Source organism: Sipha flava, unplaced genomic scaffold, assembly GCF_003268045.1.
Source record: "Sipha flava isolate LNK unplaced genomic scaffold, YSA_version1 122_pilon_pilon, whole genome shotgun sequence".
NCBI classification, from domain to species: Eukaryota; Metazoa; Arthropoda; class Insecta; order Hemiptera; family Aphididae; genus Sipha; species Sipha flava.
Genome location: NW_020271748.1, coordinates 1188921 through 1209291, shown reverse-complemented (window position 1 = coordinate 1209291; position 20371 = coordinate 1188921). Strand labels below are relative to the sequence as shown.

The 20371-nt window shown below is 26.3% G+C and overlaps 1 protein-coding gene across 2 annotated transcripts; it reads left to right on the top strand.

The window, feature by feature from the left end:
* The first annotated feature begins 4915 nt into the window (after nt 1–4915).
* On the top strand, nt 4916–19336 carry LOC112694044 (calcium-transporting ATPase type 2C member 1). 2 transcript variants are annotated; one of them, XM_025569381.1, is made up of 21 exons: nt 4916–5627; nt 6765–6818; nt 8826–8888; nt 12759–12959; nt 13603–13692; nt 14095–14192; nt 14326–14434; nt 14596–14957; nt 15025–15149; nt 16030–16127; nt 16311–16406; nt 16670–16759; nt 16831–16935; nt 17019–17175; nt 17235–17405; nt 17481–17629; nt 17810–18162; nt 18240–18387; nt 18835–18930; nt 19010–19151; nt 19212–19336. In XM_025569381.1, the coding sequence occupies exons 1-21, from the start codon at nt 5286–5288 to the stop codon at nt 19334–19336; spliced, it is 3174 nt and encodes a 1057-aa protein (XP_025425166.1). In that variant the 5' UTR covers nt 4916–5285. The 2 variants fall into 2 exon arrangements, with proteins under 2 accessions (XP_025425166.1, XP_025425167.1); XM_025569382.1 differs by lacking the exons at nt 4916–5627; nt 6765–6818; nt 8826–8888 and adding an exon at nt 12582–12680.
* Nucleotides 19337–20371: the final 1035 nt, after the last annotated feature.

The following is a 20371-nucleotide window of genomic DNA, read 5'->3' as shown; positions in this document are numbered from 1 at the left end:
TAATTTGAAAGTTTAAAAATTTGAGTAGTGCACCAAATAAAAATTAGATCATTTTAATATTTTCATTTTACACGTTACATCAAACAACAATATTTGTAAATTAAATTTGAAGTTATAAATTAGCAATTACCTTACGTCCTTACTATCTTGTTAAGGTTTTCGGTATTCGTGTAGCGAATTAAGCAAATATTATATCAAAGCCGTCAATAACAAACTGCAAATTATTACGGACGACGAACACACTACGCAGAATACCTACTATAATGTCAATAATAGTCGGCGTACCTACTAATATAATCATATGTTACGTCGTTATCGTCGTTATTGCCGTCGTCGGATTTATTGTCGTTGGACGGCGACGACACAACAAAAATAACCAAAAGTTAAATCCAAGTTATTTATATAATCAATGTTGTATATATTTTTTTTTTATAATAGAAACATTAAAAACCCATAATATAAAATGAAAATTCTCTTTCTTGGTACCTATGTATCAAGTTATTTATGAGTTTTTAAATTTTTTTCTGGGGGGGGTCGAGACCCGAGACCCCCCTGTAAATACTCCACTGAGTGAAACAACAATATATAATTAAATACAAAAATGTCCCAGAATCTCCGATAACTTAAAGCAGCACATAGACTCTGTATCCGAGTTGATCTCACGTCCCCTAAAAGCTCTAATCATAATAATATACAGATTTTAGTATCTAAATATTATTGGCACAGGTGGAACTAGGAATTATCACACCCGGAGAAAATGTTAAAATCACGCCCTATCATAAACCGATAATCAAATACTCTTTTGGAGATTTTTTTTCTTATAACTGATTTACAATTATACTTATTAGGTCTTAACCTAATATCAGTATTTCACGGAGTTAAAAATATCATATTAACTGTGAATAGTTATAAAAATTACACTATCTAAAGTCTTATGCCCGGGGATGAATCCCCGTCTTCTACCCCCTAGTTCCGCTCCCGACTATTGGGCTAAGGCACTGCAGGCTTAACCTCGATATTCTATAATTGCTAAAACATCTTAACCACAATACTTAGGTTTAGTATTTTATTATAAGGTAGTTTACCATTAAATACCATAACCACCATTAGGTCCTGTTTTTGGTTTATTACAGGGCAATGGAACTGTCTTTTAAAGTTTAAATAAAAGCAGGGCCGTGGAGAAAGAAACCTGAACCCGGGGGTATATCTTAATTTTTTCTGCAGTGTTCATTAAATTCTTATCATTATCTTTAATTGGGTTTAATTTTTAATAATTTAAATTTCTTAATTTCCAGGCCCTCTCAAAAATTCCGGGCCCGGGGGAATCATCCCTTCCACCCTTCTCGTCAGGCCTAATCATAAGAAATTAATATTAAGTACAATATATACAAAAAAATATAAAAATTTTATAATTATTTATTCTTAAGAATTAAGATACTGTTATGAACCCTTGAAAAATATGATTATAATTTTAAGATGAATGTACGGGTATTTGATTACATTGTAACCTGATTGTATGCGTATGTCTATATACAATATTATTTCCCCATACGACTTTCTAAGGAATCTGCTGATTCAAGCATTGAGACCGGACGACCAGCTCGTATGAATAAGACACACGACACATAAGTCAGTCCAGGGATAGACACAGAGCATTCTCGTCGTTCAGAATATTACAGAGCATTACGTAATGTTGATACCTATAACTATAATTTTTTTTAGTGTTAAAATCGTTTCTTTTGTGTTTAATTGTGTACCAAATACATTTCAAAGTAACCTTTTAACAACTTGTGTATTGGTTTAATTTATTTACATTCGGACAACTAAGTGTGTCCGTAACAATACATATATGTTCTAAGTATTTTTGTTTTTTAATAACCGGATTGAACAACGGGAACAATTTCTTCTTTTCGGACGTCATAATAACTTATGTGTACGAAATATGAAAACTAAAAATATCGCAATATTCAATAATAAATTATTGGACAATGCACGTATAAAAGTCTTGCCGTCTTGACGACATAAAATGTTTTTAGTAAAATCTATTAGTCAATCTCAGAACTCGGCATACGCAGAAAAATAGAACAAAATAACCAATTTGATAAAAAAAAATTACTATCAAACAAATTGATGAGAATTAAGAGCAAAAGCAAATTCAATGAATTTTTCATACGTATAAAATAAACAATATTATAATTATGTAAAACCTTGATACGCCCAATAGGGGGCATTTCCCTTCTCATGGCTATGCCACTGTTTCCGTGCTATATTACTACAATAAACATAAATAGGCATTATAAAAATAGTAATATACACTATTAATTTTACGTATACACAAATACGCAATAATCTTATTATGATATATTATAATTAGATTATGGCGTATTCTATGTATACATAAGACAACGTACTTCAAATTGCATGTTAATGTGACAACTAATTTATCTTCAAAATCTTTAAAGTCAAATAAAATAACATAAGAACACATAAGGCCTAATTATTTTAGTTTTTTTTTTAATTACTTAATTATACAATCTATTACATATACTCTGATCATTAGAAATACAAGAATTACAGAATAAAGAAATCTTTCATTGAAGGCACTTTGACAGTTAGTTACAATTCAAATAAATTATAAAGATGTTTTTATAACTTTAGGGGTTTTTAATTTACGTGTGTAGGTTACAGCCAATATCGTATATAGGTTTTCATTTCGGAGGGGGCCGATTATGTATTTGATTTTTGGGTGGAAGGGAAGAAGGAAGCAAACTATTACGAAAAAAATTACATTAACGCTATAAGACTTCTCGACTGTCTTTACACCATCAGAGAAATAAAAAACTCAATTTTTTTATGATTTATTATTTTTTAAAAGTATAAAAACTACATTGTAATAAACAAATTTTTTATTAGTCACTCAAAATTCACCACATATTTTCTTAAAAGAATAAACATATTTTATAAATATAAAATTTTAAATTATCGTATAAGTGATAAATAGGTTTGTTCGTTTAGGAAAAAAAGTGTACACTAATTAGTGTAGTATCTGGGTGAAGTGTAAGGAGTGTGATCAGATACCTGTCTTCAAAACAAACGGTTTTGGTGTGGATTAATCAGCTGATCTTTTTTATCGATTTTAATAATTGATAATAATTTATTTCTATCGGCAGTAGAATTGAACAATAGTTAATTAAACTTTTTGTATAATATTTAATATTAATAATTAACAATTATAATATTAAGAAATAGAAATACAAAAATTGTACGTGATGTAGTTTTATGACTCTCCGATGACGACGATGATGGTTGTTCAAATTATTTTTATATATTATTTATAATTAAATATATATAAATATAATAAAATATAATATAAAAATATCATATATTATATATATTTTATTATTTTTATAACTCAACCACAGTATTCGTGAGTCCAAATACTATAAACGATTATAATAGTCGGTATTTGGTATTTAGTATTTGGTGAGTCATGTTTCGACATTTATTTGAAATTTCAGATTAAACTATTAGCTTATAAGGCTTAATTTGATAACGATCAACGCTACCTACAATATAAACGCTGTGCCTACACTTACACTTGGGTCAGTGTGAAAAAAGTGTTCACTAATGTTACATTTTTTTAAAACAAACGCTTTGGTGTACACTTGTTGTGAAAAAATGTACACTTTTTGACAAAACGAACAAACCTATTCTCAGTGTCTTGACACATTTTGGGAAACCACCAGCATTTGAACATATCCATGTTAAAAACTACAATCTTTAACAATGGTGTTTTTCATTTTGAAGGGGGCCCGGGCCCCTTCCTCCCATAAATACGCCCCTGGGTACAGATGAGTAGTACACTACCGTTTGTTTTTTGAGAATTACCAGGGATGTGTGCAAGACTTTTTATTAAAGGATTTGAATGGTTTTGGAGAAAGTTATTCAAGTTATAGATTATTTCATATTTAATTTTTATTTCTTATTAAAAAGGAAAATTTATATATGATGCCTTTATAAATTCAAGTGATAACCTTTATTATTGGTAAATATTATATTTACATGTACTATACAACATTTATAATCATTGAAATGTATTACACATCATCTGATACACTATAATTGTAAATGTACAACTAATATATACATATATTTGGAGGGGTCAGTGCTTGGCTTGGCAAAATTAAAGAAGAGGGACTCTATTTACTTTAAAAAAAGAACGTCCCCAAAACTGGCTGAGCGTTATGATTATAGCGTAATAATAGTAGGAGGACACCAAAATTTCTGAAAATTAGTTGGGGTACTCCGTCCCCCTGCGTCCCCCCTCAAGTCGAGCATTGAGAGGTGTTACGGGGATAAGAATCTACACTCGGGGATGAATATTTTTCAATTATTATATTTCTTTTATCTTTTATGATTATTTAAAATTCTCAAAAGCTTACAGTAATGAATATTTTAGCCTAATTATATTTATCTTGATTGAACTGCGTTATAGCTAAATATAATTAATTAATTATTATTATGTTTATTACTCGAACAGCCAGCAATGAACCGGTTTCATCGCGAAAAAGTGCACGTGTTGAGGATGAGCGAATACGGTATCGCTACAACAATATAATTAAACCGTCGGTCGATACTTGTCACCGTTACAGTCTGTAACTTACAGGTATACTCATATACTATTTTAACAAGCCTCTTGTACACACGCACAGACACAGTACGATTCGACCTTTAAATATCCGTGCACGTACCTGCATTATATTATGTACAAACGTTTATTTCCTGATGATAGATAATTGTACGGATAGTGTAATTGTTAATCAAAATCCGAGTTTCCGATTGAACGCGCTCGTGGAGGACGTCACACAATTTTATAATATATTTGTATGTATATTATAATGTTATATTATATCATTACTGCACAATTTTACGCGTTCGTATACGATTTGAACGATATGTAATAATAATAGATTATTGTTATTTTTTTTCTGTTTATTTTGCGCTTCTCATTCCGTGCTTGTGATCGGGCGCGCGCGCGCGTAAAATTCGAGTCTCACGGCGACCGGTCGACGACGCACCTTGCTCTGGCGACGAGCTCGTATTGTTGTTGTTTCGCACACCGCGCACGTTCATATCGTTTGCCGCCACAGCTACGCACATCACATAATACGCGCGACCGTAACGCATCGCGTACCGACACTGGGATTGCCGTTAAAGGCACATGCTCGCTTTATAAATATTAATTATTAATTTATACAAATCATTTATTAACTTGCACGAATACTATGACGTCGCTCCGCACATCGCCGGTACAACCGATCGTGACCGACAGCAGTAGTCCGCCAAACGAATCCGACATGGAAACATCCTCGCTGCAGCAGCAGCAGCAGCAGCCGCCGACGCTTGCGTCATCGTCTCCCAAGTCTACCGACGCAAGTCACATCGAAGACGTGACGGACTCCACGCAAACTATGACTGTGGAGGCGGTGACGGCTGCGGGGGCGGCGAGGGCCGATGGAGAGAAGATCACAGATGTGGCGTTAGAAGCGACCATGGTTGATGTGTTGGATTTGAAGACGCTAGCCTCTAACAAGAATACCGTGGTAGTGTGCAATCAAACGAAAGAGGTAAGTGTCACACTGTTATCCATAAGCTTGAACGACAGTTTTTGTGGTATAATTACTGCAACAGCGCATCGTTGGAGTTTAAAGGCTTCCGAGTTGGACTACAACTGTTACGGATGTTCTAACTTTTTGGCATTCATTACCTTTTTTATCTTAATTTTCGGAGCTTAAGTAACAACCTAATGTATTAAATATTCTTGTAATCAACATTTCAGTATAAAACTAATTTACCTTTTTAAGTTAAACATTAAAAAAAAGAAACAAAATTCGTCGGTTAGATTTTCAATACAAACGACCGTTAAATTCACCACTAATCGTACATAATGAAAATGAGCACGCAATGTAATTAATTTTATAATATAGTAAAATTTAAGAAACAGAAAATTATTTTTAACTGGTTATATTGCAGGACGTATTTTTAATGTGGGGACATTTTTTCACTTGTTTAAAATTTCAAATTTATTTCAATACCCCGAGTCTAATTATAAAAATGGTGTGGTTTAAGAACTCTTTTCTTAGCATTTCTTATGATACTATGATATCTTCATATTATATTGTTAAACAAGATGCAAGTGTACTCCGATTCCGATAAAAAACAAAACTTTTAAACACAAATAAAATAAAATAGATAATCTTTGATTTATTTAAATGTATTCAACATAATAATATGAAATCAAATCTGCCAAACTATTAGTTAAGTTAATATTTCTTTGATCCTTTACGGTTCGTTTAGTACAGTTATTACTTGTATATATTCGTAATACATACTCTATTTCTTGAGAAGTGAAGCTTTTCATAGATGGTAAAAATAATGGAAATTTTATTAAATTTGTGATATATTTACAAATATCGCAATATACACTTTGTTGTATTTAAAATTTGAAGCCCTCAGGCAAAATATTTTCACTTTTTATAATTTTTTTCTAAAGAAATTATGAGATGTTGTGCTTTAATAAACTACTATCATAATGATTTAATGTATTTGCGAGCAGAATTCATACTTTAATTTAATTTTATTTTGAATTTTGAAGTATGCTATTTATTTTTTATTATTAAAAGTCATTCACAAGTCATTCATTATCACTTTTTATTTTAAGATATTCAGATTATAATTATATGTTTTTTTTAAAACTTTTTTAGGATTTCGGAGACAAAAATAATGAAATCATCCTCAGCGTTAGATCACAATTACAGGTAATTTCTAAAAATAAGTATAATTTCTTCGTATAGAATACTATACCTAACGCTTTAGATGTTTAAAGATTTGACCAAAATATATATAAATATCTGCTACATTTTGTTGGGATAGATTTTTAATAATTTTCTTCATGACTACGTATATGATAATGAAATCATCATGATGATAATCATCATAATGAAAGCATATTGTGTATGTTTAGATCTACTTGTATAAAAAAAATTGATTATGTTGATTTTGAATTTTTTTTATACTTTATTGTTTTATTTATATTAATTATTAGTCTTGTACTATGTAACATATTTTATATTGAATATGCAATTGTTTTTATTTATATAAATTACCCATCCATTGAAGAATAATTTGTTATCGGTAAATAGTTCAATGTAATATTATTGCGTGTGGTTGAAGGGTTCTTTTTAAATTTAAAAGAAGTATCTATATGATAAATTATAACAATATAACCAAAACAATTTTAAAATGTGCATTATGGATTCATTTTTGTTAAATAATAGATAAAGAATTTTAGATTTGTAATAGGTTTATGGGGTGAGGGGTGAATCGTGACTTCCTAAGTGTTGCATCGCTTCCATTTTACTACTGATTTATTAGATGAGAGTGATGGAAACATTATTTTACAGTTGGTACTAGCATTGGTTATAGATAATAGTAGACTATATTTATGTTCTAAAAACAATGATACTCAGTAATAGATAATCTACGGCAGTGGTTCCCAAACTTTTATAACCACGAAACCCTAAGAAAAGTTTTGTTTCATAGAATTCCTATGTCTCTAACTCCAACTTTACCTCAATATTCTAATTATTTATTGAAAAACCAATATTTCAAAAAATGTTTTAAGGATCCTTAGGTTCCGCGGAACATATTTCGGGAATCTTTGGTCTACGGTATAAAACGAATAAAAGCAATCAAATATAACACTTTGTTGTGATCATTTTATAATTTATATAATTAACAGTCTTCCAATGGCGGATTTAAAAAAAAAAGAATCAACCTTCCACCTATATTTCCAATTTTAACTTGAGGTTTTAAGTCCATCATAACAATATTTTACAATGATATTATTATTATAAGTTATATAAAATATACAATATACGACTATTTAAATTGGAAAACGGTGTTGTGCTATCAATTATAATATGGTATTCGTATAAATTATTATAATTGCTGTCATTATTACATAATAACGTATAAACAATTATCACTACGTGGTAAGAAACTAGTATTAAAATTATATAAATATTCGATTATTTAATTAACGAAGTTGGTAAGTCCATCAGTAGGTGTCCTTTACAGTGGTTGATTAAGAAAATGATTCGCGTAGTGTATTTTTATAACCGAATGATGTATTAACATTTTCCAGTTAAACATGAAAGCTTAACAATCATTATTAAGGTAAAAACATTATATTAAAATAAATTTGGAACCAATCCTAAAACCATTGCATTTTCAATAATTATTTTGTAAATTAAATTATTTTTACTTTATAAAACATTTCCGTGCAGTGTAATAAATTTTCTGAAATAATTAGATGCAGGTATCAGATTCATAAATATGATCCAACCAACTGTTAGATGAAGTTGAAGGTTATTATCTTCACAGATAATGTATTTAATTGAATTAAAGAGTTATTTCATATATGCATGATTATTTGAGAGTCATTTATACTTTTGTTTTAGACTTAGCATTTTAATAAAAAAAATTGTATTGGGTTGTATTATGCGCGGATCCAAATAGAGGTAATGTGAACGACGTTTTAGGCTTTAATAAGATTATCTTGTAGAACTAATACTCTATACTTATTATAAGTTACCTCCTTAACAGTTTAATTTATAAAAGTAAGAAACTTTTTTCTCAACACAAAATCAAATATTTCTGCGTCACGCCTAGGTTAACATAATTTATCTGAATACAAAATTAATTGTTGTTTATTATTTAATTTTATTATAAATATAAAACTAATATCTATTTAAACATTTTAGGTGAATGATGATAAAGAAATTAAGAATACGACTAAAAAACAACAACAACAAGAAAAGAAAAAGGTTAGTGAAGTATGCCTTGTATACATTCAGTATTAAATTAACTATATTATATATCTAAAATCAATTTTTTGCAACAATAATTATAATTTACATATTAGGTATATAATTATTAATTAGTAAAATGTATACTACAATTTACATACAATATGTATGTTCCATGAACATTTTTAAAATTAGTTATAAAATATATATACAGGCAGTGGCATATTTCCAAATTTTTTGTGGGAGAGGGTTAAAGTTTTCTAAAAAATAAGTGATTTTATAATATTATAAAAGTACATATAAAGTATGAATTAATAATTATATTATTTCATTATTATTATAAATACAAAAGAAAAATTATTTACAACCATATGAAATAAACTAATGTTATTTTTCTCTGTGCCTTCATAGCAAGTCATTTATGATTTTTTAAATTTTTTTTCCGGGGGGGCGGGGTCGATACTTGGAACCTCCCTGAAAATAGACTACTAATTAATTTGATGAAAATAATATATTCAAAAGGAAATAACAACATTAATGCAAAAAATTATGTACCTAATTTATAATGTTTATATATACTAAATGTTCTTTTCGTTTTGTTTTTTATTTTATTTTAAATTTATAAAGAAAGGTTTTTAATTTTCAACTTATAAGATTTATATAATAGATTTATATTTTTGATATTTTCTAAATAATTAATCTAACTTAGCTTAAACATTAATAGTCTTGTGTTTTATCAAGAAATCTTGTATGAACATTTGATATATATTTGTTTGATGGACCGAATAATAATACGTTGATTATAGGACATTTTTAAAATAAATAATATGCATAAAAGCCAAAGGAATATTTTGGTCTTAGGAAGATTACATAGTAATGAGATGGCACTGTGTCGCTGCCTAAGGTAGGATTAGGAGAGTCGAGGGAATTTTAGACGATGGTAAAACAGACGAGACTATATAATTATGACAAGAAAATCAATTTTTTTGGCATTCAAAATGTGGTTACAAACTCTAAAGAAACGCTCTCTTTCTCTCTCTCTGATATAATGAGGCCAAAGAAAACTTATTATAGTGGAAATATATATGCCAAAAGATTGACCACATGCAAAATTGAACGATGATAGCAGAATAATAGAGTAAAGCTGAACGTTAGTATAACACATAATGAATGAATAAAATGCGTGTAGTTGAGATTGAATAAATTGTAGATTAGTAAAATTATGGCGTAATATTCAATGGTTTAAATCAGAGCTATACATTTCATATTTTTTTAAATTGCCTTTGTTTATAAAAAAAAAAATTGACACAACGATTATATGTACGATGTTTGGGTTGACATAGAGGTGAGGAGTTTTAATATTGAACTCAATTATTGAATATTTCAGTGTCCAAACATAATTTATATTAAATTGTTGTTGAAAATATAAAATAATATCTATTGCATTGTGTACGAGCATATTTGTTTTTATTTTCAAGATCAACTTATGATAGTAGTTATTATTGTATGTAGTCTTTAACTGTTGTATTTGTGTAATGTAAAATTAAAACGATAAAAAAGTAATTAAATTTTACAAAATAAAAATAAAAACTTGGTTGATGTATTTTTATCAATAATATAAAATATGATTAGTATTTTTAAGTTGCCGGTACATTTTAATTAACATCATAATTGTTTTCAGAATAATTACAAAATTAGAATTAAGTATCATTTCATTAATAACATCTAATAATATAATATGCACAATATCAATAAAATATTTCACTATTTTTTGTGAAAATTTGTTTTTTATATTTGAATAAGTAGATAGTTGTTAACATAGGCGTAAATTGGGGGGGCACAAGGTGGCAATTGTTCCCCTGGAATAAATAAGGAGTAGTAGTGCCCCTTCTGATATTTAACATACCTTGTTTTAAAATAAGTACAAAACAGCTAGTTATATAGCTATTACTATATATTTTTTTTTTAAATCTTAATTTTCAATTTTCGCTTATCTAACATAATGTTAGAAAATGAATAATTTTGTATAATAATATGTAGGTAATAAAGCGGCATATAGCCGTGGACAGGATTGAACTAGGCCACCGGAGCACCGGGGCATGCCCCGGTGGGCTGCTGTAATTTTGATTAAATAAAATTAATTAGATTTTTTGTTTTTAATTTTATAATTTTAATTTTTGCGTCTATCTTCTATATGTACAATATGTTAATCATACCAAGTACCGTTCGTGTTTGTTCAAACAACATTTAACCAAAAGAAAATGTTGGTATGGGTAGACACGGTTGAGCAAGATATGCGATAACGAAATTGTTTTTCGATAGTAATGATTTTTATAAGATTTATTAGACTTTTATTTAAAAACATTTTAATAGTTTTGACTTTCAGTTAATAAAATTAATAAAAAGTCTGTTACTAGTTTCCAACCTTTCTGTTGATTTCAAGTCAATTATTACTGGTAAGCAATTATTTTATTAAAAACAATACGTTTTCTAACTCAGTGGTCAGCAATCTTTATAGACCTTCATTCATAATTCACAAATTAAAAATCGTTCTAGGGTCAGACAATATAAAAAATTTATATAATATTCAATGACATTTGCTAGTTTTGAAATTTACTACGGGCCGCATAAAAGTGACATTAGTTGCCAACCCCACTGTTCTAACTCAATTAAAATTAAATGTATAAACATTTAATTTAAATAATTTTTTATGGTGTAAAATTTATCTTAATAGGTAGTTCATTATGTTAATACTATAGATAAGATATATTATGCGTAAACTAGATTTATTTAAGGTATAACATTAAATCTGAAAATATTCAAATGTAGTTGTGTGTATATTGTTTTTTGAGTTACGAAGATACATTTTCAGTTAAACAATAATTTGATTAGGTACCTACTTATTCCATTTATTATTGTACTTATTCTTCTATTGAGGCCGTTTGAAATTATTTTGCCCGGGCCGAGCTATAGAACTAGTCCAACCCTGGCCGCGGATACCCTTTTCGTTAGATGTGTAATTATGTATTTGTCCCTCATAATACATTTCTAAGTTACGCCCATGGTTATTAACTAGTATCGTAATCAATAGTAATATAAGAAATTCAGACTTACTCACCATCATTTCAAAAAAATCCAGGGAAAAATACCTAGAATTAGGTGTTAAGTCTCCATATACTGTTTGGCCATTGGCACAGAATCATTGCAGTATTATATTCATAGTATGAACTGCAAAGTATATTTTATTATTTAATATTGTGAACGCTATTACATACTTCAGGTTTTATTTAATTAAATATACCTATTTAAACTTTATAATATATGTATGTATAACATTCGTTACTTGTGAGTAGGTATTGTTTTTAAAAATGTATGTTCAATTCAATGTTGGTAATTCTGTTAGGCAAGTGATACTGGACAGAATATGTGTTAAACACGTTGATAGTGATGATAAGTCGGTACTCCTAAAATGTAGGTGGGCAAATCAAAACTATCATTTTGTATATATGAAAAGTAAACCGTGAAATTCGTTAATATGTGTAGCTAATTATTTTTAAAATGTGTTCCTTAAAATGCACTCAAAATATATTTTAGTTGAATTTTTTACACATTTTTTTGATGCGTAATTGATTTATTTTAAGTATGTTATTTTACAAATTTCTTAGCAGTTATAAGTGGTAATTGTGTATAGAAATTTCTTATACTGATATAATGAACTCTAAGTATAAAATAACTAGCAAATTTAGCAATGAATCTTTACATTCACTTTTAGATCATGAATCACATAATAGTCAATCTGGTTCAAATTTTGTACGTCTTTACACTATAATGCCAATTAATATAAGTATTTGTAGGTACACCTTAATCATTATTTTATTATTATATTAGGCAATAGCAGAACACGAAAAAATGTGGCTTACGACGAAAGAAGCTAGTGCAATAAGCGCTGAAGATGTAGTATCTAGATTGAGAGTTAGCTACAGAAGTGGATTATCTTGGAAGGAATCTGAATTTAGAAGACAAATGACTGGATACAATGAATTCTCTGTTCATCAGGGTGATCCATTATGGAAAAAATACATAGAACAGGTAATATATGTATAAATATATTTATGTAAAAATAAAAAATCTATCTTAAAGATAGAATTGTCAAATACCTAAAACATATTTTGTTTTAGAAAAGTTTGTTACTTATTCTATTCAATACTATTGAATATTCAATACTATATATATAAGACAGAATTAATTAAAATAATTATTCTAAACTAATTTTTGTATTATTATAGGTCAGCCTTAGTTAGGTTTCACTGTTTTTATTGATGTTAAACAATATAAATGCAAAGGCTTACCTGAAGTTTGTATACTTTTTAAAATAAATTATTTATACACCTATTACTTAAAAGATAATTTGTAACAGATTTACTGTAAATAATTTATTTCATATTTAATTAATAAATTAAATAAATGTAATATTTCCCAATAAATAATTTAAAATTAGTATACAAATTTGTATTTTTATTCTAAGAGATAAATACTTATTTTTACATACAATTATTTAGTGACTTATGCATATAAATTTTAATTCCTTATAACTATTTATTATTCAGTATATTTATTATAATGTATTTATTTATATTTATATATAAAAAATTATAAAATATAAAGATTAATTTTGTATCTATAACACTAATGACAATTTAATATTAATTGTAATTGTATTTATTTGTTTCAGTTCAGAAATCCATTGATACTTCTTTTACTAGCATCAGCTTTAGTTAGTGTGTGTATGAAACAATTTGATGATGCTTTCAGTATTACTACGGTATATATATATATATATACATTTATTTAGCCATAAAAAATAGTTATTTGTTGATGTAAAATACTTGAAACATTGTTTATATACTATTAATATATTGAAATAACTTAAATTTAAAATGAAAATAAAAATTATTTGTATAAATTAACATTAAAATATAGTAAAACTTAAAAGGAACGCAAAATATAATTGTGGTTTTTGATAGTTTGAGTTATAAAGACTTAACAATAATATAGTCCTTTAAAATATTAATATAAATTTTTTATTCAAAAGTATTAAGTAATAATAAATATCTGGTTTATGATATATAAATAAAAGTTGTATTGTATGGGTTTTCTAGGTTTATTGTTTTTTAATTATTACTCAACAAATATATTAAATTATTTATTTATTATTTATTTTCAGGCTATTGTCATTGTTGTTACAGTTGCCTTCATACAAGAATATAGGTCTGAAAAGTCATTGGAAGAGTTAACTAAACTAGTTCCTCCCACATGTCGATGGTTAGTATTTAAATCAGCAATATTTATATTATAATATATGCGTTACATTTATTGGCGATGAATACCTTATTACCAATAATAATCTAGTTAAGTTACAAATTAAGTTTGTAATATAATTGTTTTTCTATTTCAGCCTTAGAGAAGAACAATTAGAATCTATGTATGCTCGATCATTAGTACCGGGTGATATTGTTTATCTAAGCACTGGTGATAGAGTCCCTGCTGATATAAGACTGTTTGAGGTAAAAATATGATTTGTTCATTAATTAATTAATATAAATATAATACAGTCCAGTTGCCATAACTTGAAATATTTTTTTTTCTTTTCTAATTTGTAGTTTTAACCTAAATGTAATTCAAAATTTTAAATTAACAAAATCATTATTGAACATTCGTATTGTAGGCAATAGATTTAGCAGTTGATGAAAGTAGTTTTACTGGTGAAACCGAGCCATGTATGAAAACCACAGAATTGGTATTGAATCCCATGAGTCACACATCGATGAAAAATATAGCATTCATGGGTACATTGGTACGATGTGGAAATGGCAAAGGTATTGTAGTAAATACAGGAGAAAAGTCAGAGTTTGGTGAACTTTTCAAATTAATGCAAAGCGAAGAAGCACCCAAAACACCATTGCAAAACAGCATGGATATCCTGGGTACACAATTGTCTGTCTATTCATTTTTCATTATTGGTTTAATCATGATGCTTGGATGGATTCAAGGTCGACCTATTTTAGATATGTTTACTATTGGTGTGAGGTAAAAAAAAAAATGTAACTTTTTAGTACTGAAATGAGAAAGTTAAATAATATTTTTACTGTTAAAGTTTGGCAGTAGCAGCTATACCTGAAGGATTACCAATAGTTGTAACTGTGACCTTAGCACTTGGTGTAATGCGTATGGCTAATAGAAAAGCTATTGTGAAAAAACTACCAACTGTTGAAACTTTAGGTAATTATTTTTATTTGTTGTAATAAAGATATTACATTATTATTATTATTATTATTATTATTATTTATTAAAAGAAGTTATGTATACATTAAAAAATACGTAAAAAAAGAATTTAAACTAATTAGTGTTATGTGTATTATCCCTTCATTTATTATAAATATGATTTTTATAAATTAAAAAATAGAAATAAAAATATTTAGAGCTATAATATCATATATTTTATAAATAAGTACATTAATTAATTTTCTAAAGAATATTATTTAATACATAAAAAACTTGTGACTTTTTATTAGTTTATCTTATAAAATAATTCAAATTATTTTTATCAATTAGTAATAATGAAATCAAGTTTTTCCTTGAATTTGAAAACATTTTAATGTTAAATTAACTTTTTTATTTATTTTTTTAACAATCATATTTTGTTTTAAAAATCTAATTATGACTTGATTATTGATGTAAGTTTTTACTGTAAAGTTAAAACGTAATCAAATTAAAATACAAAATAGAATATTCTAAAAATAAACTGATATCAATATTTAAGTTATAATTAACATGTTTACTATGCTTTATATTTTTAATGATATACTGTGACGCAATTTAATTTTTCAAATAATTTAAAAACATTTTAAAACCAAACTATAAATTTAGACCTTATAATACTTGTTTTTGCAAATAGTATGTATTTATTCTTGTAATGATAACCAAATTTGAGATTTATTATCAATGCTTACTTTATAATCTATATAAAATTCGGTATACAAATTATACTCATTGATATTTTCGGTATTCAAACAATTACTTTTGATATAAATTGGTATCTCCTATAGTGAATATGCCAATAAATTTTAATTATTTTTATAGTATTTTTTCTCTTTACTAGGATGTGTTAATATAATATGTTCTGATAAAACTGGTACAATAACAAATAATGAAATGACTGTTACTACAATTATTACATCCGATGGATATTATGCTGATGTAAGTTTTTAATTAATTCTTTTCATATAAAACATATTTTTTATAGTAATAAATTAAAATTATTGTATTATTAATTTTGTATATATATGTTTGAATATTGTTTATTAAATCTATAGTTATGTACTATTCAAATTTAACTAAACTTCAAATATTTTATTAGATGTTTAAATATTTATGATCTAGGTTTCTGGGACTGGTTATAATGATCAAGGTGAAGTTCATTTACTTAAATCTTACTCTTCAGAACAAGCTAAAGAAGCTATATATAATTTATTAGAAGTATGTTTTATAGTTAATATATTATTTAAGTAGGTTACATTCTATTTTTTTGAAATCTAGCTTTTGTTTATGTCAGAACTTGATTATTATTAAAGTTTACTATTGTTGAACATTTAAAGCAGAAGCTACTATAAATATATTTGATTGATGCATAATTTATTACTTAAATTAGCAATTTTTCTAATTTCCTAGTTTTTATTATATTTTCTATTGGTTTCTAGAATTCTCAATTTGTACGGAGATAATATTTTTTTTATTTGTAGGTTGGAGTTATTTGTAATAACGCAACTATCAATGGAGATACATTGCAAGGGCAACCTACTGAAGGAGCTCTTTTAGCAGTAGCTATGAAGGTATTATTTAATTTGTATAAATTTGTTTTATGTGTTAGTATTCTTATTGCAATTTTAAATTTTAATTTTAGTATAGAATGTATGGTGTCAGTGACAAATATATAAAACTTCAAGAATATCCATTTAGTTCTGAACAGAAACTTATGGCTGTAAAATGTGTAAATAAATATGATGATGTAAGCATTAAAACATTATAATTTATCATTTTATTTATAATTTTTTTTATATAAGAAAAAAATGCTAAATTTAAAACTTATAGGTAAAAGAAGAAATTTATTTTGTCAAAGGGGCTTTAGAAAAAGTTTTAAAACAATGTACAAAATTTTCTAATGGAAATGAAAAAGTATTACTTAGTAGTAAGAAAGAACAAGAAATATTTACTGAAGCGTATGAAATTGGTAGAAAAGGGCTCAGAGGTATGTTTTGTTATTAATAATGTAATTTTTTTTTTTTTAATATTTATAAATTTGTTTAGTCATTGCATTAGCCAAAGGAGATTCATTACAAGATCTAGTGTACTTAGGATTAGTTGGTATTTGTGATCCTCCTAAGCCATTTGTTCGAGAATCAATAGAACAGTTATTTAATTGTGGGGTAAAAGTAAAATTGGTCACTGGAGATGCTCAAGAAACTGCAGTTGCTATTGGTGTGTAGAACCTATAAAACATTATTTATAAGTAGAATAAAATCATTTATACTTTAATTTTTAATATATTTATAGGAAGTATGATTGGCTTAGATATGATTCATAGCCAAACTTTATCTGGTCAACAAATTGATAATATGTCTGATCATCAACTAAAATCTATGGTAAACAATGTATCTGTTTTTTACCGTGTTACACCTCGTCACAAATTAACAATAATCAAGGTACTTTATTCTTTAATTTTTTTAATTTTTTTAAAATTTTACAAAATTGTTATAATTTATTCAATTTTTTTATGAATTAAAAATTATATTTTACCAAATATATATATATATATATATATTCATGTATACTTTCATAAATATATATTTTACATTTAATTTTGTATTTATGAATATTATTAGGCTTTACAAGCAAATGGAAATGTGGTTGGTATGACAGGTGATGGAGTTAATGATAGTGTAGCATTAAAAAAAGCTGACATTGGCATAGCTATGGGTAAAAATGGAACAGATGTGTGCAAAGAAGCATCAGACATGATATTAGTTGATGATGATTTTCAAACAATTGTAGCTGCTATTGAAGAAGGAAAAGGAATATTTTTTAACATTAGGAATTTTGTCAAATTTCAACTTAGTACTAGTATTGCTGCATTATCTCTAATTGCCCTAGCTACCATTTTTAGAATACCTAATCCTCTAAATGCTATGCAAATATTATGGATTAATATAATTATGGATGGACCACCTGCTCAGAGGTAATTTATTTATACTTGTTATTTGTAATCTATTGCTTTTTTTTACAGCGATATAATATTATTAAATGTATTTTTAGTCTTGCAGTCGAACCTGTAGATAAAGATGTTGTAAAACAAGGTCCTCGTAATGTCAAAACCCCCATGATTACAAAAACACTAGTGTTGAATGTTCTTTTTTCAGCATCAATTATTATTGTTGGAACTCTTTGGGTATTTAAACGAGAAGTGAGTGTATATTTTTAAAATTACTGAATATTTTTTTTTTCTTAATAATGACTTACATAAATTAAAATATTTGCTAATTAAGTTTCTTAATGCTACCCACAGAATATTAACTTTGTTAGTATTAAAAAAAAAAAAACATTGTGTTTTATATTATTTTTGATTTTTAGAATAGATTAAAAGTTAATATATAAATAAATAAATTAATAATTTATAAACAGAAATAAATAAATAAAAGCTTAGCCCAGAGTATTATGTTTGTAAAGTACGACTAGTTTTGAATTAAAAATTCATCATCAGGTATATACAAAGTTAATAAAATTACTACTACGTATGAAGAAATAAAATCACAACTCAATATTAATCTTGTATTAATTTTTAATTTTAACTAATTTTTTTATTATTTTTTTATTTATTAAAAGTTTTTGAAATATTGTAATATGATTTCAGATGAGTGACAATGAAGTGACTAAGAGAGATACTACCATGACATTTACTTGTTTTGTCTTCTTTGACATGTTTAATGCCCTTAGTTGTCGTTCACAGGTATAATGATTTTTAAATTTAAGTAAACTTATTCATTGTTATTAATATTATTTATCAGTTATAAAATTAATATTTTTAGACCAAGTCTGTATTTACTATTGGGTTATTCTCTAACAAAATGTTTCTTGTTGCTGTAACACTTTCTATTGTTGGGCAAATGTTAGTGGTATATTTCCCCCCATTACAGAGTGTATTTCAGACAGAAGCACTCACTCTATATGGTAAGAAAAAAAAATATTTATCTTTTAAATTTATAATAAATTATTTTTATATCTTTTTAGACATTTTACTTTTATTGGGCTTAACATCTAGTGTATTTATTGTGTCGGAAGTAAAAAAATTCTTTGAAAGACAATTACTGAAAAGACTTAATAGAACACCTAGAAAACAAATGGCTTTTGTGTAATAATAATACATTTAATCTACATTGTACATGGTTATCATCATCACTGGTATTAAAAACTTTAATAATATTAACTTATTATAAATTATATATGACAATCGAATAGTCATGATACTATGTTCTTACTTTTTTTATATTAAAATTTAAATATCGGTGCAAAATAAATCTCATGCTTTTTAGGTTGTGTATTTGCATATTCTAGTTCCTTTCTTCTATTATTGACTTAAATATTTATTATTATTATTATTATTATTATTATTATTATTATTATTATTGTGAATCCAAAATGTTTATTTTGTTTAATTGTCTGTATTTTATTATTTAATATGATTGCAGTATGTTATACTAGTAGAAATCTATTGTGGTTTAAGAAAAATTAAAACCAATATCATAACGGTTTTGTATAATTATATATTTTTATAAATTAATGTATTTTAAAAGAAATATATTTAAATTATTCATTATTTTAACTGGTTGTTTACTTAATATTGCATGTATCATTGTTTTGGGATGTATAAAATATGAAGCATTAATTTAAATATAATTAAACATAAGCAAATCATTTTTTATAATGTATAATTGTTAATAGTTATAATAATTGTTTCATCACTTTTTTATTGTATATGAATTATGAACAATTTAATATTTGTGTTGTAAAATTACACTAAACGCAATTATTATCAATCATAATACAATATAGTATTTATGAACCTTGGAGCTTCTAATTGTTAATACATATCACCTTTATTACATTTTTTGGTAGCTTTTGATTATTTTTTAAAATGTACAAAAACTGAATGTTAAGTAATTTTAATTTTACTTTAAGTATGCACTGTAATTTATTCCATGTATATTATTGATAATCACAGTATAATTTAATTTTTAGAAATTTTAATTTCTATATTAGCAACTTTTCAGCAATGCATTTCTATCTATAATTTAAATGAATTCAATGAATTTATTAAAATGTAATAAGTTACATTTTTTATGTGCTTTTTTTTTTATAAAATTATACTATGTTTTGATTAACCTTATTTT